General features: G+C 33.9%; 1 protein-coding gene and 1 non-coding gene across 2 annotated transcripts in view; both read right to left on the bottom strand.

Annotated features, from left to right (window-relative positions):
* Positions 1 to 1,439: 1,439 nt before the first annotated feature.
* HDX (highly divergent homeobox) overlaps positions 1,440 to 23,281 on the bottom strand; it is a 108,592-nt gene continuing 86,750 nt past the window's right edge. The window contains exons 6-9 of the mRNA XM_066249772.1: positions 18,204 to 18,283; positions 14,452 to 14,532; positions 6,039 to 6,158; positions 1,440 to 1,565 (exon numbers count right to left, since the gene is read on the bottom strand). Coding sequence (XP_066105869.1) covers positions 1,440 to 1,565; positions 6,039 to 6,158; positions 14,452 to 14,532; positions 18,204 to 18,283 — 407 coding nt within the window. The remainder of the gene's footprint in view (positions 1,566 to 6,038; positions 6,159 to 14,451; positions 14,533 to 18,203; positions 18,284 to 23,281) is intronic.
* LOC136318053 (small nucleolar RNA SNORA11) lies at positions 16,577 to 16,706 on the bottom strand. The gene has a single exon (XR_010728019.1). It is a non-coding gene; the product is annotated as a small nucleolar RNA SNORA11 (small nucleolar RNA).

Raw genomic sequence — 23,281 nt, 5'->3', positions numbered from 1 at the left:
GTGTGTGATGAGGGGGCATCTCAAGGTCAAAGACATTCATGACTGCCTTTCTGCATTAGTAAATTGGTATCTGTGAATTCCAAGATCAAAATTGTTTATTCTTAAAATTTACAAAAATATCTGCCGTAGAAACTTGATGGCTAAAAGAGCCATCTAAGCTACTTTATTAACATTCTTTATGTGTAGAATTTAACCATGCAACACAATTCCACACTGTCAACCCACAAATATATTATATAGTGTGCTCAGGGAGAAACTAGTATTTTCTTTTTTATGGGCCCTGATAATGCCATCTGGTATCCGGAAGGGGTCTGCAAAGAATTGTCTACAGTGTGTTGACATGTGGTACCTGCTAATAAAACAAATGAATAGCATGCTCATAAAATAGTATTCAGGAAATCCAGAGCACTGTGATTTGCAACCAAAGTAGTTTAACTCTTTTTGGATATTACTCTTGACCATGTCTGTTTACAAGCCTCATATGAAAATGAGGTAAATTTTATGGCAAAGTTGAATGACTAGATAAAAGAAAACTTAGTGGCTTACACTGACTTCCTGTTTCATAAAATGTAAGAAGTAAAAAAAAAATATTATGAAGATGGTAATAAACTTGTAATATTTGCGCAACATTTCACCTAACTCAGTTATACAATTTTACTAATAGGATGTGAATCATCAATAATTATCATTTGTACCAATGAAGAATTTCCATCAAGAAAAATCTTTTACAACATTTTGTTTCTGTACACTTCCATTATTTGACTTCATGTTGCTGAGTTATTTTTCCATAGTGCTTCCCCCTCCCCCCAAGTATTTGTGTTGGATAATGAAGGAATGACAAAAATTTACAGTTATATATTAGCAATCATTCAATTTTCAATCATTAGCTTAAGTCAAATTCTCGAGGGGTTTGAAAAATAAATCTCAAGATTCATCCAGGTTAAATGACTTTCAAAGTTTTGTTTCAATTTACAGCCCACTTTCCTGAGTAAAAGTGTATGTTAGGAAAAGGAGAGAGAAAGATGTAACAGCTACAAAAACAGTAATCAAGCTTCAGTAACCCAATAAACAATGTTGAAATACTTTAGTGTGTGTGTATCTCTGGCCAAAACTATTATTAAAACTAAGATTCTTCTATGAAATAAAAAAAATAAAAAAATTGATATTACGCATTTCAATGCTAAAATGCTCAAAATTAAATACAATTATTTCCCAAGATTTCTATCAGTTTGGGAAATACATTCTAACAATGCTTTTATATTTCACATACATTTTTTTTGTACTGTAGCCATTATATCTTGCCCATCTTTCACATAATGTACTGGTTTCAAAAATTTGTTTTTTCAGCTGAAGAATTGCACTCCAATAGAATGCAGTTATCGTGGAATGCACACCTGTTAGGCAACCGAAAGGCTGTATCATATACACCCTGCCTCAAGTCACAAACTGTCTGAGGCATTTTTGTCTGATAAAGAAGACACGCTGAATGAGGTATCATCAGGCTCCGGTGAAGCATGATTGAAATCCATCTCTTCTAATTCAGGAGGTAAATCTGACAGCAGCGCCTGAGTCAGAAAAATCAATTTTTTTAATTAGTATGTGGACAGATTTTCCCCTCAATTTTATGTTAATAGTTGCAGTCTTTTCATGTTGATTTATTCTTATGGATTTTAAGAAAGGAACATTTATCTTTCAGAAACATATACGGTATCTCACCTACGAGAATAATACTTAATACACTGTTAAATTAAGGAAGTAACAACATACTAGATCTTGAGAGTGGATTATGTACAGTAGAAAACTGGACAAAAGGGAAATCAGGAGAGAGATGAACAACTATTCTTTAACAAGTGCTTTGAAGTGTTGGAGATAAGTGATTTTTCTACTAGTTTTGAGTGTTCACTGATCGCTGCTAAAGGGCTTTAAAATTATATTCATTATTAAAATAATTTTGTCTAGTTATTCCATCTTTTAGAGAAAAACACATTTCACAAAGGACAGTAAGAGAAAGAACTTAGTTGTTAAAAGAGAAGTTTAACTATTTTACTTTAGAGTAAACTTGAACAACTTGAAAATGCGAAGTGATTTTTTTTTCTTTTCTTAGGCTATGCCCATAAATCTACAGATGGCCAAACACCCACCAGAGCACAGCTGAGTCAGTGAATGTAGCTGCGTAATGATGTACCTAGAGGGTCAGTTGTTTCTCTGCGGTAATAATTAGGATAAGGCAAGAGCCATGAACTAAGCTTTGCCATGGTGTAATTTTTTTCATCCAGGGCTGTGGAACATGTATCCATACTAGAGAAATTAATGGTTAATCAAGTTTTATGTAGTTAACAGTGCTGAAGCTCATTTGACCATAAAAAATTATGAAGTAAATGAGAGATATGTTGCTCCTAATACTAAAAAATAATGTATTTATGGGAAATGTTTAAAAAGCATTGCTTGTAATGTGGACTTTGGATGTAGTAGTAAAGAAGGACCAAGGGAACAGAAACAAATGCAAGCTTGCTGCTAGCTAATTAAGAAACAGAAATACAGGGCATGTTGGAGAACATAAAATCCACTGCTGAAATAAGACAATACTCTCCCATTCTCTTTAGTAAAAGAAGTGAGATGTATAAATCTTATATATTTTGTCTTACAGCAGAGAGGCAACATTAGAAACCTTTCCTTTTTTGTCAGGCAGGCTGCATAAGAAAAGATGAAATTTGTCTGAAAAAAAGTTATTTATTTTATACTATTAAATAGTTCTTAAATTTCCTGCTGAAACTGAGAGTATTTACAAAGAAATTACCTGAAAGTACTACATGCTTTTTAAGGTGCTAGGTTGCAGTAATAAGACATGATGCCATTTTTTTTCTATAACATTTGCGTACTACCCACCCAGTCCAGGTGAAACAAAGCTTTTTCTAACATTGGCAAATCATAGTTTATGAGGACTATATCACTGGATTTAATTTACTTTGTAACTGTGAAGAAGTTATATTAAAGAGGGCAAAGTGTTCCAACTATCTTTCACTCAACACGTGCTTAGAGTATTAAAAAATCAAGTGGATGAGCAGACTTAATGATATTCTGAATTTTAGTGAGGAGACCTTAAAATTGAAGAAGCACTATTATTTATTTCTTCGTCACTGCATTTCACATAGTTGACCAACAACTGAGTGTAGTACAAAACAGAAAAACTTTGAAATCTGAGGCAACATAGAGCACTACTAATACTTAAAGACTACTTCAAAAATTTTTTCAGTATCTTACCAGATTGCAATTTTGGCATACTGAACACAACTTAGAGTATGCCAATTTCTAGAACTGCCTTTATCTCAGATACTAACATTTTTAAAAAAGGTTAATTGTTAGAATCTTCATCAATCTATCTTCAGAGTTTGATTCATCTATCTTTAAAGTGTGACCTATGACCACCTTTCCCAAAAGATTAAAGCATTTCCCAAATATATCATCAGTCTCTGTAACATTTATTCTAGGCCTTATGGGTATAAATGCTAAGTTCTATGATGTTAATCATTCTGATCTTACTTGCAAAGTAGAGAAATTGAAGTTCAAGAAAGGCAATTGACCTGGCTAAATTCACATAGTGAATTATCAAGGGAAGATAACTCACGACAATATTATTTTTATCTTTTATTTTTTTGTATTTTTCTGAAGTTGGAAACGGGGAGGCAGTCAGACAGACTCCGCAATGTGCCCAAACAGGATCCACCTGGCATGCCCACTAGGGGGTGATGTTCTGCCCATCTGGGGTGTTGCTCTGTTGTAACCAGAGCCATTCTAGTACCTGAGGCAGAAGTCATGGAGCCATCCTCAGCGCCCGGGCCAACTTTGCTCCAATGGAGCCTTGGCTTTGGGAGAGGAAGAGAGAGAGAGAGAGGAAGGAGAGGGGGAGGGGTGGAGAAGCAGATGGGCGCTTCTCCTGTGTGCCCTGGCTGGGAATCGAACCCGGGACTCCTGCACGCCAGGCCGATGTTCTACCACTGAGCCAACTGGCCAGGACCATTACTTTTATCTTAAAATGGTCATTTACTTAAAAAAAAAAACTTTGAGTAATATAATATTTCAGTCAGACTCTATCATACATTTTTAAAGCCAGGAATGTTTCATTTGGGCAAAATATTCTGTGTATCACTCATCTCACTCAACTTACCCAAATCAATATTATTGAAAAGACAGATTTTTTAAAATGAGAAACCAATGAAATTGTTTCTTCTAGAAATAAACCTCTAAGAATTTCAGAGTGTTAAATCAATAATTTAAGACATCGTATAAATAACTTTTATGAACTATTCTTAGTGTCTTCTCTATTTTGAGACCATATTTTGAGATCCATTATATCTGTAATCAACTATGAAAATTAGTAGTTTCTACTTAGGTGCTTATTATATAATCTATGACTTTTATTACAATTGCTTTTTGTATAATGTTCTTTGTTTCCTAACCATCATTTTGTTCATATCTTAGTTCATTAATCTTTGTCAGAAAAAAAAACTATAAGAGAAGAAGAAAAGTTAAATGTAAAGTAGTTACTTTTCCTATTTGTGAGTGGTTTTACAGAAAGAAGCAAGTTAGGGATAAGGTCAAAACTAGCAAAGAAGATGCAATCTGTGTGTTATTTAGATATCAAGAGACATAGAAAACTTTTATTTAGCTGGTTGTATAACTCTGAATTCAAAACCATACTATAACTTCTAGGACCAAAACCACACTCCAAGTTATTCCTATAGTTGGACCTAATATTTTTTACAGTTATTTAAAATTTACAGTCCTCATGGGATCATGTTTAAGACTAAAACCTTATTCTATAAAACCTTTATTTTAGATTCCTAAAAAACAAACACATTTTCAGTTTGCCATGAGCTAAGCATAACTGACATAATAAAGAAATATGCTTAAAGAAAGCTGGCACAGTATATGAAGATTACTGTCTTGTGGTGTCTGTGCGTGTGCGGCATAAGGGGAACAAAATTCATGAAACTGTATAAAAAATGTATGTGTTGATTTGAACCTCATGAGTAAGTTCTTTTAGTTTAAATTTTGTGGTTCAGTAGTTCAGTGAAACATATAAAGACTTTTTTTTCTTTTTAAAAAAAGAGAATTGTGTGATGCTAAGACTCCAATATTTTCTTCTGAAGTTGTCTGTGATGATATGTGAAGTCTTGTTAGGATATAAGTGATATATTTCTGTACTTCTGAGATTCCTTGCTGAATAAAAACTTCTGAGACTGCTTCTTAATTAATGGTTACCTTTGTGACATACTACTCATACTGAAAATTTTTGACAAGAAATCACCATGGCAGTATACAACTCAGAAGCAAATGAAGTATAATTTAGTGTTGAATAGAATTTTATAATCCTATAATCCTTTTTCGCAAACTTAATAAATTGTTACAAAAATATCAGATAAAATCAGACAAAAATGGCATTCAAGAGTAATTTATAAACAAAAATCCATAGCAACAGTCAGAAAACATTAATTTCATCTTTGGGGTAGAGGACTCAAATACTTTAGTTAAATTGGGATAAGTAAATGATGCACTGTGATCACAAAGACTTTCACAAAATAATTTCATGTTTTTAATGGTGAGCAAATATCATGAAATAGAAGTATTCAAACATATGTGAACTCTAGTATAGGCTACAAAGCAACTGAAATCCACAAGAGAGGTAAATGCCTCATGTCTTTCATTAATAAAGGGTTCTCAAATAGGTCTCTCTCCTGTTAAAGTAGCTGTCTTTACAAACATTTTGATAATTTATTTAAAATTATTTTAAGTTACTTTTTAAAGTTAACTTGGAATTATAGTATGTTATTCAGTTATTTTTATTTTCCATTAAAGCAGTAAACAAAAATTTGAAAATATAATCTCAAGAAATTTGTGCTGAAAAAGTTCATAAGTAACAAATTTTTCCTTGATGTAAAGCAGGAATGAAGTATTAAAAAATATATGAAAAACCCAAGTGTGACATGCCATTATTCAACATGATATATTACATGTTACAATTCTCTTCCAGTACCTACCTGCTGCTGTTCCTTATCCTCAGCTTTCATAGCTAGTATCAAGCTTCTAACAAATGTCTGAAGTTTAAAGTATTTTTGCTTTTGAATCTCTAGCTCATTTTCAATGAATCTGACTTCATTCTGAAGGACAAAACATCAAACAATATAATTAGCCTATGCAAACATAAGACTGTACATAGCGCCTGACCAGGTGGTGGCACAGTGGATAAAGCATCGGACTGGGATGTGGAGGACCCAGGTTCGAGACCTCAAGGTCATCAGCTTGAGAATGGGCTCATCTGGTTTGAGCAAGGCTCACCAGCTTGAGCCCAAGGTCGCTGGCTTGAGCAAGGGGTCACTCGGTCTGCTGTAGCCCCTGGTCAAGGCACATATGAGAAATCAATCAATGAACAATTAAGGAGCTACAATGAAGAATTGATGTTTTTTATCTCTCTCCCTTCCTGTCTATCTGTCCCTCTCTCTGACTCTCTCTGTCTCTGCCACCAAAAAAAAAAAAAAAAAAACCAAAAAATCCCCACAACACTGTACATAGCTGATGCACAATAAAATTCTAAAATAACAATCAAATTATACAAGAAAGAATATAAAATTTTAGCATAAAAGAATATAGAGCACAGAAGAAAATTTTCCTTTTAATCAAGGGATGTTTTTAAAGCAAATCACCAACAGAAAACAATTTGCAAAGTCCAAAATCAAATAAAATTAACTCCAGTAAGAGAAAAATCAAGAAACAGTTTTGTCTTAGAAAGACTTCTCCTATACTAAACCTAATTAGCATTTGGATTAGGATTAAGAATAGATAGAGCCCATTAAAGCCAAGTAAAAAGTAATTGCAGATGCAATGATGCCTAATGTACCATTCATAAAGTCAAATCCTGAGAACTAAAAGTTTTATCATTTTCTTTTTCCAAGAAGATACTAAAATTACTGCTAAAACTGTTTTAATTATTTTCCCTGAACCCCCCCCCCCGCCTTTAGGTAGGATTCCATTACTCAGAATATATCTCCAAATAAACCAGTGTATACCACTAATTTGAGACCAGTAATCTCTTCATTATTTTTTCTACTTGTTTGGGAAAAAAGTAGTAGACTATGATTTGGAAAGATTTTAGTGCCAAGACTACTGATAACTGTGTAAACTTGGACAAGCCAATTAACTTCTCTGTGACTTTGTTTACTTATGAGTAAAATGTATATACTATTAATAATCTTTAGTTATTCTAGTTTTGAAGTTTATAAGGTTCAAACAAAAAAAAATGGCCACAAATGTGTTCTGAATAGATTTACCTTTAAATCTACAGTAATCAAGAAATCAAGAATGTGTGGTATTGCAAAAGTGTGGACATATAGATTAGGAGAACAAAGCAGAGTCCAGAAATATATGTGCTAAAAAAGGTCATATATATTTAGTTGATTTTCAAAAAACGTGCTGCGGGGGCCCTGGCCGGTTTGCTCAGCGGTATAGCATCGGCCCGGTGTGTGGAAGTCTTCAGTTCGATTCCTGGTCAGGGCACACAGGAGAAACGCCCCAGAGGGGCCGGGCATCGCTCCATGGTGGGCATTCCAGGTGGAGGGTAGATCATGGTCAGGCGTTTGCAGGAGTCTGTCTGTCTGCCCTCACGTCCCCCTCCCCCACTTCTCACTTCGGAATAAAAAAGGTGCTTAAGTAATTCAGTAGACAAAAAAATGATAGTCTTTCAAAGAACAGTGGTTGAACAATTATAAACAGATATTTAAAAAATGCATAAACCCTACTTCACATCATATACAAAATTTAATAAGAAGTAGATCCTATACCTAAAGGTAAATCTTAAAACTGTGAAACTTCTGAAGAAAAAGAGAGGAGAAAATCCTTGTGTTCTTGTGTTAGGCAAAGATACCTCAAGGGGACACAAAAAGCATGAAAATTAAAAGAAAGACTTCATCAGATTTAAAAAATAATTAATTCTGTTTGGTCTTCAAAAGACACTGTTAAGAAAATAAAAATACAAGGTACATATTGAAAGAACATATTTGTAAATCAAGTTATCTGATAAGAATTTGCATTCAGAACATATAAAGAATTCTTACAACACAATTATAAGACCAGAAACAAATGAAAAGCAGGCAAATTATTTGAACACACACGTCACCAAAGAATATATGTGAATGACCAAATGCAAATTAAAACTGCAATGAGATTATACTAGTAATATTCTAAAATAGCTAAAGTTAAAAAGACTGACAATAGCAACTGCTGGTAAGAATGAGGGCTAATTAGATGTCTCATGCATTGCTGGTGGGAGTGTAAAACTGTCTAACCACTTTGAAAAATGTTTGGTGGTTTCTAATAAAATTAAATCTACCCTTGTTACTATCTGACTCAGCAATATTAGTCTTAAGTATTAGCTAAGGTAAATGAAGACACATGTCCACAAAAAGAATACATACATATTCACAGCAGCTTTATTCACAATAGCCAAACTCTAGAAATAACACAAGTGATCATCAGTGGATGAATAAACAGATTATAGTCATGGTTACACAACTGCATCCACTTGTTAATACTGATCTAACTGTAAAAGAAGGTGAATATTACTTATGGAAAAATATTAAAAACTTATTAAAATAAAAAATAAATTATTAGTCTGCCCCTTTGCCAAAAAAACCCCCCAAAAAACCATAAAAATAATCTGATCAGGGAACAAATTTTTTTACATTTTCTGTTGCATGAGGTTTTAGAACTCTTTCTATATATTTCTGCATCGCTGATTCTAAATCTGAAATTCATTTTTTGGTGCATGCTCTAGTTTTTATACAATTTTAATTTCTTTTTGTCACAGTTAATGGCATGCATTGGTTTTTACATTGGAGTAAAGGGCAACAACTCTTGGATTGAACACAACCGCAGGCAATTAATGTTTTACAAACATCACTTTTATATAATTGTAGTTGTTTTTAAATGTAAAAAATTATTATCTGCTAAAAACACCCTCTTATTTTGTTTTAAGATTGAATCATGGCTTCTTCGAGTAGGCGTAAATGTAAGAATAATCCTGACACCTTCTGTTACATCATATATGTGGCTGTTAAACACTTCAATGTCAAAGGCACAATATTTCATCATTTGTGACACGTGCATATATTGCCTATTTTCAAGTTCCCTTTGGCGATCAAGACAAGAATTGGGCTCCTCATATTGTGTGTCATAATTGTGAGGAAATGCTTTGTAACTGGACTAAAGGAAAACACAAAGGAATGCCTTTTGGTATTCCCATGGTTCTGTGAACCTAAGGACCACAGCAGTGACTGTTATTTCTGTCTGATCCATACAAAGAGCATCGGCAAGAAAAAATGGTATAAGATCGCATATCCTAATATTCCTTCAGCAATATGACCTATCCCACACTCTGAGACACTCCCAGTTCCAGTTTTCAATGGTTTTATTTCTTCTAAGGACAAAGAAAGTGAACATGGTGATCAAGTGTATTTTGATAAAATGCATGAGGAAGTGGTTGTAGAATCTGAAGGGTCTTCTTCTGATGCCAAGCAATCATTAACCCCTCAGCAGTTTAAGCAACCCGAATTGAATGTCTTAGTAAGAGATTTGGGCCTATCAAAGAAAGCAGCTGAGTTACTAGCCTCCAGGCTTCAAGAAAAGAATGTACTTCACTGGTCAGCTAAAGTATCCCATTTAAGGAAGCATGAACAAAGTTTTGTGGACTTTTCTTCCAAAGACAAACACTTTGTTTACTGTCGTGATATCAGTAGTCTTCTCAGCCAGCTAGGTGTTACCACTTACAGTCCAAAAGAATGGAGGCTATTTCTTGACAGCTCTAAACTAAGTCTGAAATGTGTTCTCCTATACAACAGCAATGTTTATGCAGCAGTTCCAATTGGTTATTCAACTCATCTGCAAGAAGATTATAATGACATAAAAACTGTCCTCGACTTTCTGAAGTATGAGGAGCATAACTGGATCATTTGTGTGGATCTTAAAATGATAAATTTCCTGCTAGGACAACAGAGAGGTTTCACGAAGTATCCTTGCTTTCTGTGTTTGTGGGACAGCCAAGCTTGGGAGAAACACTGGACACAGAAGGAGTGGCCAAAATGTGAAGCTCTGGAAGTAGGGATGCAAAATATTGTGAATAAACCTGTAGTTAATCACTGTAGTTAATCGAGACAGGATCATCCCCCCCCACTTCACATCAAACTTGGCTTAATGAAGCAGTTTGTTCAAGCTATGAGTAGAGAAAGTGAATGCTTTCAACATATTATTTCTGCTTTTCCTGCCTTATCATTCGAGAAGATAAAAGCAGGTGTATTCAATGGACCTCAGATTCGAACCCTCATACGTGACGAAGAATTTGCCAGGAAGATGAATAAGAAGGAGAAAGCAGCATGGTAGTCTTTTGTGGCAGTTACAAAGAACTTCCTTGGCAACAAAAAAAGCAGAAAACTATAAACTTCTGATTCAAAGGATGCTGTTGACTTTCTGCGACATTGGATGTAACATGAGTGCTAAGATTCACTTTCTGAAAAGTCACCTTGATAAATTTCCTGAAAACTTGGAGCTGTTAGTGATGAGCAGACTACTGCTGGGGCATCAAATGAGATTGTCCTCAACAAGTACACAAACGCAACAGCTAAAAATGTAAATTTTCGCCTGAATAGAATTTAAATAAATGTTTTAATATGTTCTATTTCAAAATTGTAGACAAATTCTGACACAATTATATCTTTTAGTGTATTAGTGTATTTACTGTATTATATAAATTGTTATATTTTCACAAAGATGATGCCCAAGAAGACATTCTACTTCATTATGTTAAACTAAATGTTGAAATTTTACAATAAGATGAAAACCTAAAATCTTGAATTGCAAAAAACTGTAGCTTATAGAGAAAAACTAATGTCAGATTTGAGATCAGCACACTTGAATTAGGTAAGAACAAGTGTTTTTGTGGATGCAACAAAAATTTATTTCCCCAGTGTTATTTGCAGATGGAGAATTGGTCTCAAAGTGCACAGCAGAAACTTTAACAGCATTTTTACAAAAACTTTCATAGAAGACACTAAAATTAGTTTATTCTACAGGCATTTTCGTTGTTTTAGATGAAGGGATGCAGTTATATTAATCACATTCAATCTATGAACATGTTTATTGCATCAACTATTTTATCAGCTCAGTTTAGAACATACTTTATCTAATAAAACTGCTTCCTTTTCATACTATTTAATATCAAGTGAGTCACCTGAAAATGAGGATTCAAGTTAAATTCCTTATCCAAAGGCACTCTATAGCAATCTAATTTACAAGTAAGTATTATAATAAAATTCAACATGCGCCTGCCACAATACATTTTACTAACTCTAAATATGTGTTGTTTTCTTTAGTACTCATTTTCAGAACAATAGTACTAGTAAAGTGCTGATCTGGAAGTCTTTTTGAATACAGTTGATACCCATCCTCATTATCTTACTGTCTCTTTTGAATGTAAAGTCCTTTTGAGCTGCACTCCATTATTTAAAAAAAATCATATTTGCAAGCATCATAAGGCATCTATTGGTATGTAGATTTTGATTTTTCATGTGAATTTTTCTCCCCTTCAGTATCTATGCAATGTTTTAAAAAACATAAACAGCTTTAAGATAATTTAATATTGCAGATATTTTCTTCTCAGTGCTGTTTTTTAAAAACTTATTAAACACTCTCAAGATTATAAGCACTGATTTATGTTTACCTTAGAGATTTTCCTAAGTAAATGGAGTGTTTGTGAGAGGAGCTAGTAAAGTAACATTAACAACTGACTTTCAGAAAACAAGATCTAGTTCATTTTTCTTGTTAAAATTTTCCTCAAGTTCCAGTAAGATTTGTCAATTTTTTGTCCAAGAAGATTGTAAGGAATATTCAAGGTGTTATTTTATGACATACTGCTCATGCCTCAGGGACTGAGATCACGAACTTGTCTCATAAGCATTTTAAGTTAGAACTCTGAGCAATAAGGATTTTATGGATTTTTAGAACTATATATTAATCAGAAATTCCAGTATGCCCAAACTGAGCACTGATGGTTGCACAGTAACAATTATCAAATGAATATCAGAAATATTCTTTCATTTTGTTACAGTGAATCCCAAGAATAATGAGAGACTGTTCAATTTAGTATAGGAAAAAGTTATCATGATCTTGTTTTTCTTTTTGTCTATATTGATTTCATATAAATGAGTACTTCCATAGTAGCCTTAAAAGAATTTATAATGATACATTTACTCACTTAGGAATTAGGTAGGTAGTGGACACCTATGTGCTAACCACATCCAGATAACACATAGATAATTAAAAAGCTTCTAATGAATATATTTAAGAAACCAATAAAGTGATTTTGATTCCCTAATAAGAAATATTAATGTGTATGCAAATATAGTACAAACATTCTCTGAAGAAAAATTAAATTTTCAAACTGATAAGGATGCTTTAAAATCAACATCCTAAAATCAGCTATGAGAACTGTTATATGAGGTTACACTTAAAGTAACAAAATTCACAAATGAAGTGAACTGAAATATTTTTAATAATGATTATAAAAAGATATATTTCTATACAGGTGTTGATTTTTGAGAATTAAAGAAGTTTAAGTAGAATGGCTATGTGCTATAAAGACATCCTATTCTCACAGCATTTACTCAGGGGAAAACACTGGATCATTAAATGTGCTTTAGAGTTCAATGAAAATATTAAGATTTCTGGACTGGACACTCCGCTCTGTCTTGGCTTTTGCTCTAAAACTTCTCAAGTGTGCTAGAACACCAGAAGGGAAAGGCCCTAGAAGGAATCCTCAGAGTTCTGGGCACAACCCTCTCAACTGTTTGAGAGTGCTAAGTGGAGCACACTTAACAGCTGTGCAATCCAGTCATCTTGTCTGCAGTTTCCATAAACTGTGCCAAGCAGTGGCTTGCAGAGCCATTTTTATCCTGAACTGGGCATTTAGAAATCTATGGTCATATAGGAGAGATTACAATGATCTCTTGTACTTCAGAACCAAAAACTTTATAATTTTGTTTGTTGGAAAAACAGTTTAAATACAGAATTGTATTGTGCTGACTGACCACTTAGAAAATAAATTTTAAAAGATAATTTTCTTCTGTGTTTAAAATGTTCAACATTTTTAAAGTTTGACATGTTATGAACATTTAGAAAGCAGAATCTGTTAAATGACATAACTTTCAATTTTAGTAAAACAACAAATTTTGAGAAAATGACAGCTGTTGTCTTTTGTGATTAGATGTTATATTATTTTCTGTTAATAACAAAGTACTAGTCTCTATTTTAAACTCTTATGATAACCCAAGAAAAAAACTTTTGTGTAGAGAATCAGAAGATTCCAAAGTTAACTTGTAAGATAGGATACTGGTTAACAAAGGGAAAGCAATTATACATATATGAAGAAAATATATTAACATATGGACTGACAGCTTATTCAAAATTTAATAAAATTGTCTGACTAGGCAGTGGTGCAGTGGCTAGAGCATTAAACTGGGGTGCAGAAGACCCAGGTTTGAAAATCTGAGGTTGCCAGCTTGAGCATGGGCTCACCAGCTTGAGCGTGGGGTTGCTGCCTTGAGCGTGGGATCATAGACATGACCCCTTGATTGCAAGCTTGAGCCCAAAGGTCACTGGCTTGAAGCCCAAGGTCTCTGGCTTCATCAAAGGGTCACTTGCTCTGCTGGAGCTCCCCAATCAAGGCACATATGAAAAAGCAATCAATGAGCAACTAAGGAGCTGCAAAGAAGAGTTGATGCTTCTCATCTCCCTTCCTTCCTGTTTGTCTATCCCTATCTTTCATTCCCTCAGTCTCTTTCTCTGTCACAAAGAAATTAATAAAAATTGTTTATAGCATGCTTTCAAAGTAATCCTTTTTGTTTAGTAATAAGTGACATCAGAAAAAAATAATTTCTACTCATATTAATTTATTTGCTTTAAGGATTATCTTTAAACTTCTAAAATAGATATACTATTATATATGTTTTTTTTGTAATGGTCTTCAGAAGTTGCAATTCAAGATAAAATTAGCAAAAAAAAAATCTGGAAAAAATTCTCCTTTATCATCATTTAAAAATAAACATTGGGTTTAAAAAAGCATTGCCATAAATTTCACATTAACCACCGCTCTGTACGGCATAACCTTGTCATACACCATCAATACCTACTCTTGCTGAGCAAACTCTGCTTATAACTATAACCACTGAAGCAGCCAATATTAATTAAAATGCCAGGCAACTGAGACCTTAAGTTTTCTGAGAGTCAATGTGGTATCTCCAAGATGTTTAACTTTTAATGTGAATGAAATAAACTAGTATATAAGTACTATAAAAGTGTGCGCCATTTAATACCTTCTCTAATGAATTCACAATTTGAAGTTACTATTACCTTATAATCCAAGAAAGAGCTCACTTGTTCTCCTTCAGAATTACTTATCATGTCACTTTCTTCATCAATAATTTCTATTTTCTGTAACAAAGGTAGAGAAGTTTTCATAAATATAGATTTGATCATCATCACTACACTCAACAATGTATAAGGTGTATGCATTCAATATTCAGTTTTAGTTATGGGATTATCTGGTCTAGAATATCTGGAATAAACTCTGATAACTGATTGGTTCCTCAGTGTTACAGCCAGTGTATGTCTAAGTCACTTCCTTCGACCTTTAGTTGAGTACTTCTTAATAACTAGAAAATTACTGTTTTACTACTTCAAATTAAAAAAAAACATCCTTTCACAATATCACTGAAAAAAATAAGCATTCATATCTGCTTAAATAGCATCCTTAGTAAAGAGAACTTGTTTTCTACAAGGTTAGTGGATTTAATGATACCATATCCAGTTGGTTTAAAGGGTTTTTTTTTAAAGCCCCCATACACCTCTTTGCAATTTCTAATGTAAAATGTCAACAGGAGACAAGCATTCCAAAGTCAAATACGCTTTTAAAAATTCACTTATTTACTAGACAATTAAAAGCAGATATGTATGATGTAATTATGAAAATAGCATGGTTATTTGTTTCCTTCACTGGAAAGTAAGAAAGAAAAGTGAGAGAGATACTGAATTGTTCTTAGCTTTAGAATTAAGGTACAGCATAATTTTTACAATATCTTGCACAGAGAAGGTACTGTTAAAAGTATAAACAAAACAACTTCGCACTGATGAAAAAATGACCAATAAGCTCCAAAAGTGGGGGCAAGGCAAGTTTTCTAATCATGAAAACATTTTTACAAAAAGCAAAACCATAAGATAAAAGCAGTTCTAGTTATTATTCTTTCATATAAAAAAACAGTAAGGAAAAACACTTTTAAACATTTAAACCCTGACAACCTAAAAGAAATTTTTAAAAAGAGAAAAGCTAAGCTAGAGTTAGTCACTAGGCAGTCTTTTAAGAACAAGCACATTAATAGCAACATGTCGTAGGCAGAATTTGAAATCAAGCTTCCCACCAAGCAATATATATGGTGATTAAAAGTCGCAAACAATCTTGGAATGATCATATTTGGCATATTGTCTATGAGAGTACAATACTATAGCAGGGTTTGTGACCTGCAGGCTTCTAAGTCAGGAGGACAGCTGCAATGAAATTGCTTTCTACCGCTGCCTGGAGATGAATAAAATGTTTTGTTTTTTATTATAATCACTATAAACTTAGGGTTTAATCATGTCAGCTTTCACCAGACCTCAGATTTGATATATTTTTTGATGATGTTTTTAGATTCTCATATATTTGTATTGGTTCTGGGAAAAGGTAGCTAAGTAATCTAGGGAAGAAGGCACAAAGGCCACTGTATAGATTTGTGCATATAAATGGGTCTTATATGTCTCTGTGATTTGTTATCTGTGGATAATTGGGGACACTCAAAAGTTACAGGCAGAGAAGATCGACCTTTGAAAGTCTGAATCTTTGTCTTTGAAAACCAATTGTTCTTGAAAAACTAAGTGCCTAAGTGACTGTGAGTCATCCCATGCCATGACTTCATTCATTATCTTCAAATGTCTGCTGTAGGAGAAATCCACTGCAGAGAAATCCAGGCTAAAATGAGCATGCCTTTAGGGGAAAAGAAGTTCCAATTTGTAAGTAATCATATGTAACGTATTATGTAACTCAAATCTAGAGCAGAGTTTTATTACTTGGTGGGATTTAAAATATTAGCATAATCAATACGTGTGAAAAACAATTATTACTAGCTATATAATGAAAACATGACTTTGCCTTAAAATAAGTTTTTCCCCAATGTGCCCACTGAATTTAGTTAGAAGGATCAAACTTAAATCACGACTAAAATCAATAAAACACAGTCCTAACCTATATTCTGCTTGTAGAAAACACTGCTATACATTGATGTTTAACAAAAAAGAACAAAACTGTATTTTATGTGCTTTGTTTTTATTAAGCAGATGAGGCAATGTGTCAGACAAACAATGTTTGTAATGAAAGCCAGGGTAAATCTTGACATTACAGCAATTTTATAACAGAAAAATCCATTATAGGGACCTTTCTTTTTTTACATGTAAAATGCCTGTTTATAGGAAGGGCACAAGTTTTATGCCCCTTGTTACAATGACTCTGAATTCCTGTTGGGTGTGCTGTAAACCAAGCAGCCATTTCTATAGGCCCCCAGCTCTGAACACACCCCATAGGGGCCATTTTTTTAAAAGTTTCAAATAAGAGCAAAACTGATTCAAAAGCAAAAACAAAGTACAATAACATGTATTTATGTCTAACTTTAATATTATCTCAATATCTTTTTGAGTTGATAGAGTCACAATATAAACAGATGCCATTAAATCAGCTGCTTAAAGGACATCTCTGCATATCAATAATGTTCATATATTTTTATAAAACCCAGTTTAATCCACACATTGCCTGCTTCTGCTTGCTATTCAATTGCTTAATACGGTCTTCCATTGCTGCAATTTTTATTTATTATTTTTTATTTTTTTATTTAAAAAATTAGGAGAGAAGAGGGGAGATAGTGAGGTAGAGACATCTGCATGTGTCCTGACTGGGATCCACCTGATAACTCCTTCTGGGCTGATGCTTGAGTACCGAGCTATTTTTAGCACCTGAGGCCGACAGAGCTATGTCCAGGGGCCACACTGGAATGTATCCAGTCACTGGCTGTGAGAGGGGAAGACGGAGAGAAAAGAGATAGGGAGGGAGGAAGAAGCAGATGGTTACTCCTCCAATGTGCCCTGATTTGGAATCAAACCCTGGACATCCATATGCTGGGCTGACGGTCTACCACTGAGCCACTGGCCAGGGTCTGCAATTTTTTTATTTATTTACTCATTTTGGAAAGGAGAGGGGGGGGAGAGAGGAGAGAGACAGAGAGAGAAGGGGGGAGGAGCAGGAAGCATCAACTCCCAAATGTGCCTTGACCAGGCAAGCCCAGGGTTTTGAACCGGCAACCTCAGCATTTCAGGTTGATGCTTTATCCACTGCGCCACCACAGATCAGGCTGCAATTTTTTAAAATGTTTATTTTGTAGATTTTAGAGAGGGGAAGGGAGAGAGTGAGGAAAAGACAGGAACATTGATCTATTCCTGTATGTGCCCTGACTAGGGATCAAACCAATAACCTCTGTTCTTCAGGGTGATGCTCTAATCAACTGAGCTATCTGGCTAAGGCTGCAATTTTTAAGATAATAGAGTCCAATTCACTAGAAAAAAGAAAAAGTTCCAAACACAGTACACGAGATAGGTATGGTCTAAAAAGAGATCTTGGAATAAGGAATCCTTGGATACAATTCCCAAAACTAACAAAAGGTTTCTTCCCTTGTTAATCTCAGGTTAAACTCTGTTTTAATTCTGCCATCTGTCAAATGAGAAGAAATCTTCTCTTTGCTAAATGTGTTGAAGTAAATAACTTGTTATGTATAAGATGTCTTACGTGTAGTAAGCATTAGGTTTTTATATTTGTTAATCTTCTAAATCAAAAATATAAGGTTAAATTGACAGTGCTTTAAATTTCATTTATTAAACCCTTAAAGATATATAATTTCACTGGGAAAAGTTCTGTTTTAGTTTGTGAAATAGAGTAAAACTTTATTCTGACAACACTAATACTGTCACCAGTTGGAAACATATCCTTGAAAACCATCATGTGATGAGGAATTGCAAAATGTACATACCACATTATCCTCAGATACTGTATTGTGGTCCTCCTCCTTATCAGCCTTAGTTTCATTAGGAACAAGTTCATTGGGTTCGTCTGCAGAAAAAAAAAAGGGTCATGATTTCATTTTTCATTGCTTAAAACTTTATTTAGAATTATTTCTTTATGATCAAATAGGTAATTAAAAAAATAAATGGAAAATTCACTCCAAACATACTGTGAGGAGCAATCCTACTTCTAAAATGTGTTCTAAAGAAATGTGTAGATAGGTAAAAATGCAAGGATGGTCACTACTGTGTTGTTCATAACTAAAAAAAAAAAAAAAGGAAGCAACCTATATGTTTAGCAATGGAGGATTAGAGGAGTCATTTAAGACCTATCTTTAAAATAAATGTTATGAAGCTACTAAAAATAAAATAGAAGGATAGCTGGTAATGAAAATATTCATGATACACTGGAAAGAGAAAAAATGAAGGTGACAAAACCTATTAAGTAACTACACTTAAAGAAAAATTGTGTTCATATTCATGGTATTCATGGAGAAAAAAACTAAAGCTATTTATACCAGAATATTGCCATTATTCTTTCTGGATGAAAGTGCAGAAAATTTTTTATTCCTTTTGTCTAATTTTACTTATTTTATTATTATTTTTTTTGTATTTTTCTGAATTTGGAAACAGGGAGGCAGTCAGACAGACTCCCGCATGCGCCCGACTGGGATCCACCCGGCATGCCCACCAGGGGGCGATGCTCTGCCCATCTGGGGCATCGCTCTGCCGCAATCAGAGCCATTCTAGCATCTGAGACAGAGGCCACAGAGCCATCCTTAGCACCTGGGCAAACTTTGCTCCAATGGAGCCTCGGCTGCAGGAGGGGAAGAGAGAGACAGAGAGGAAGGAGAGGGGAGGGGTGGAGAAGCAGATGGGTGCTTCTCCTGTGTGCCCTGGCCGGGAATCGAACCCGGGACTCCTGCACGCCAGGCTGACGCTCTACCACTGAGCCAACTGGCAAGGGCCTCTAATTTTACTTATTTTGATAACTTTTATTTTCTTCCATTTGCTCATTCTTAATTAAATATTTTAAAATAAACATGCATTATTTATTATAACAAGAGAAAAGAAAAATTTCAAATACATGATAAGATACAAATCTATAAATATAGTATGTTTCTGATTTTGTAAAAAAGCTGTTGTTTGTGAATGCATGCACACACCCCTCCCACACATAGACACACAACTGTATACAGATAAAGAGAAAACACTGGCAAAAACATTTTTGCATTTCCATTTTAAGAATGGTTATAACTGAAGGGTAGTATTATTTCCAAATTTTTCATTGTATTTTCCAATGTTTTCTATAATGAACCTATGTTGTTTTTATAATCAAAATTCAATATTCTAAAAATGAGAAATAAATAATAAAAGACAGGATGGCAAATACACAATACAATATACAGATAATATATTGTAGAATTGTATACCTGAAACCTATATAATTTGATTAACCAATGTCACCCCAATAAATTCAATAAAAATAAAATAAAATAATAAATAAGTAAAATAAAAGAAATAAAAAGTAATTCAGAGAAACCAGTCTAGTAAAAAAGCTCTTTGTGTTGAGCTAGGGAAGTGGCTAGTTCACAGCATAGGGCACCTACAATAGAACACCCGTTTTAGGTTACTCCTACCTCAACTTCTTAGGAAAACATGGCAGTATTGTTTCTCTCTGTTCTTTCTGCACAGGCCTATTATGAAGCTTATTTGCATAAATACTAGTAGAAGTTTTCCATCCCCTTAGCAAGTGACATTTTATTTCACTGTACAAAGCAGAACAAAAATATTAATCCTCCTAACATTTTTCAGAGTCCATTTCTTTCCATGAAGAGATATGTGTGCTCTGTATGAACACGGGTATGACTAGGAAGAAAACATGGTTGATCTAGGAACTCACATATAAATACATAGGGATTAGAATTTAAATATCCAGGGAAATTTTACTGGAATTTTAATGCAATGTCCAATTATGTATGTATGTCTGTCTGTATGTATGTATGTATGTATATATGTATGTATGTATTCTAAAAGACTGGTTGCTAAAGAGAGGAAACTATGATCTATTTGTTATTTAGGATTTCGAATCACAGACATTTCAAGTTCTATGTAATCAACAAGTAAATGAAATGAAGGGAGGGAAAAAGGTCATTAAGTTGAGTTTCAGAGATGCTATTAAATACTAGCAACCTCAGAGTAAGGGTTATATTTCTCATCCACAAGATCATTACTGGAATCGTTCTTTACTGTCTTGCTTATATTTCTATTCTCACTTCCTTGTAATTTCTACATAGTTCCACTTTACCAGCAACATGTTCATGCATGGTTAATTATTTTTACAAGATGTAAATGAAAACTGTGTTGAGGATTTTTAAAATAAAAAAATGTGAAGTGATACATCTGAATAAAGCATGATTCTTTTGCTTACTGATAGCTTGCGCATTAGTTAAAGTTTGAAAGCTAAACACTGTCCATGTGTTTGGTTATTCCTCAAGAAAATCAGCCTCGCTAATTAGAAACCAAACAAGTAAGTGTAATTACTAATCAGTGAAAACTCTAGAGGGCACTCTATGTGGTGGCCATAGTAACTGTTAGGAGAATTATCTTCATCTGCACACCTACATAATAGATACAGCTGCAAAAAGGTTATGCTATGAAATTTAATGTTATAGATGTTAATGATTTCCATACTTTAAACAATTTGCTTCTCTGAATAGGAGAAATCTTCACAATTACCCAGTTTTAAATATATTTTGGCAGACATAGAACTCGAAATTCAGGAACTGAGTTATCTATTAATTTTGCCAGAGTTTGCAGTTAGATGAGAGGCAGCTTTTTAAAAACAAACCAACCAACAAACAAAAATTCCTGAAACTAATCCTAACCACACCTCCTTTCTCTTCCACACCATACAGGGAAAAGAAAAGGAAATGGGAGAAGCAAAGGTGGGCAAGAGAAGGTTGAAGTTAGAGGTTAACTCAAAAACTCTGTATCAGTGAAGTGCTTATTTTCTCAGAAGCAAAAGAATGGAATTGGAACTGTTAAAAGATAAATGGTACTTTTTGGTGACTGAGTAAACCTGCCTTTTACTGTGCTTTAAAAAAATCCTTGTTTCTTGCTTATAGAATGTTTTCCTAGAAACGTTTAATGTGATTTTTAAGTGATTTTAACATTTAAAATGTAAGACCTGATTTAAAGACTTTTTTTTTTCTTCTTGAATATTTAGAAGACTAACCCTGTTGAATAAGCAGCCATATTATGAAGGATCCCGAATTTCAGCTTGTCTGGTTATTGAAATAGTATGGTCAGCTACTCATTATTCTAAGAAGTCATGTAATTAATGGATATCTCAAACATACATTTAACTACATTTTCATAACTACAAGAGAATATGGCTAGTGTATTTTAAAGGCATAACATTAGGCTAAGCAGAATGATACAATTCACTTAATCATCACAAAATGATCAGACAGTTAAATTACTCAGATTACTATTCTCCATCAGCAAAATGAGAAAGTGAATAGGGCAGAATTAGGATAGAACAGTTCAAAACAGGCTCTTTTCAGTACGTGAAAGTTCTTTTGTTTTGTTTCTGATGCAATTTCAGATAAAAATGAAAAGCTTACCATACAGCTGTGAAAAATAAGCCACTGAGAGAAACTCTAGACAATCTCACTTCTCCCATCAAGTGTTTTTTGATTCATGCATTAAATTCTCTCTCCTTTTTCTCATTAAATCTTGATTATTATGCCAGCTGTCTAGAGAACACGCTATAAAATGACAAAGGATGCCAGTGTAGTAGCAGTGGTCCATTAGCAACCTTAAAATTTACTCATTTTTTCCATTAACTTCTTATTTATTAAAATTCACTATCAGGTAGGGAAGTGGGAGTTGGGGAATGAAACTCTCTTTAGGGGTTTATGTAATTTCTTTTTATCAGATTATTTATTCATAAGTCTCCCATCCACCCAAAGAAACACACAGTCATTCTCTAAAGATCTATTTATTAATCACTAAAAATATTCAAGTATTCTCAGACATATACAATTTGGTAAACACTACTATCAGACAAAAATGGTTTCATAGACTAACTAGATTAGAAATAAGGGGCATGGAAATGATGCAATAGCTTTTCATTTTTTTCTTTTTCCTCTTTCAGTTTTTCTGTACACTAAATTCTCTGTTATGATCTTCATCAATATTGATAACAAATGTTAGTAAGAAAGAAAATTCATGGCCTTCTCAATACTAACAGTTTTTATATCCTTTCATTATTCAACCTATTGCAATTTGGTTGCCTTTCTCGTCTATGCATGCAATTGCTCTAACAACTTGTTAAATACAATTCAATGGCTTCTCAGTTTTAAATTTTTATTTTGCCTGCTTTTCTGAATATAGTTGGTATACAAAAACTGCACATAAGTAATATATACAATTTAGTAAGTTTAGACACATATATACACTCCTCTTACTATCACCACCGCTCAGGTAATAAGTATACCCATCACCTCCAAAAGATTCCTTGTGTTCCTTTTTTGGTACTAAGAACACAACTTGATTTACCACATAACAAGTTTTTAAGTAGCCAATACAGGCATTAGGTTGCTTAGCAGATCTCCGGAACTTACTCCTCTTGTATAACTTTAACGTTATACCCCTTGATCAGCAATTCCTCATATCTCCCTCCCCACATTCTATTGTACACTTATATTTTAGATGAGTGGTCCCCAACCTTTTTTGGGCCACAGACTGGTTTAATGTCAGAAAATATTTTCACGGACCGGCCTTTAGGGTGGGAGGGATAAATGTATCACGTGACCGAGACAAGGGTCAAGAGTGAGTCTTAGACGGATGTAACAGAGGGAATCTGGTCATTTTATTAAAAATAAAACATTGTTCAGACTTAAATATAAGTAAAACGGAAATAATACTAGTTGTTTATTCTTTCTCTGAGGAGCAGTACCAAATGGCCCACGGACCAGTACCGCTCTATGGTCCGGGTGTTGGGGACCACTGTTTTAGATGACTCAGATGAGAGGAATTG

This window comes from Saccopteryx bilineata, chromosome X, assembly GCF_036850765.1.
Source record: "Saccopteryx bilineata isolate mSacBil1 chromosome X, mSacBil1_pri_phased_curated, whole genome shotgun sequence".
NCBI lineage: Eukaryota > Metazoa > Chordata > Mammalia > Chiroptera > Emballonuridae > Saccopteryx > Saccopteryx bilineata.
The sequence above is the reverse complement of the archived record's forward strand: the minus strand, read 5'-3'. Positions and strand labels throughout refer to the sequence as shown.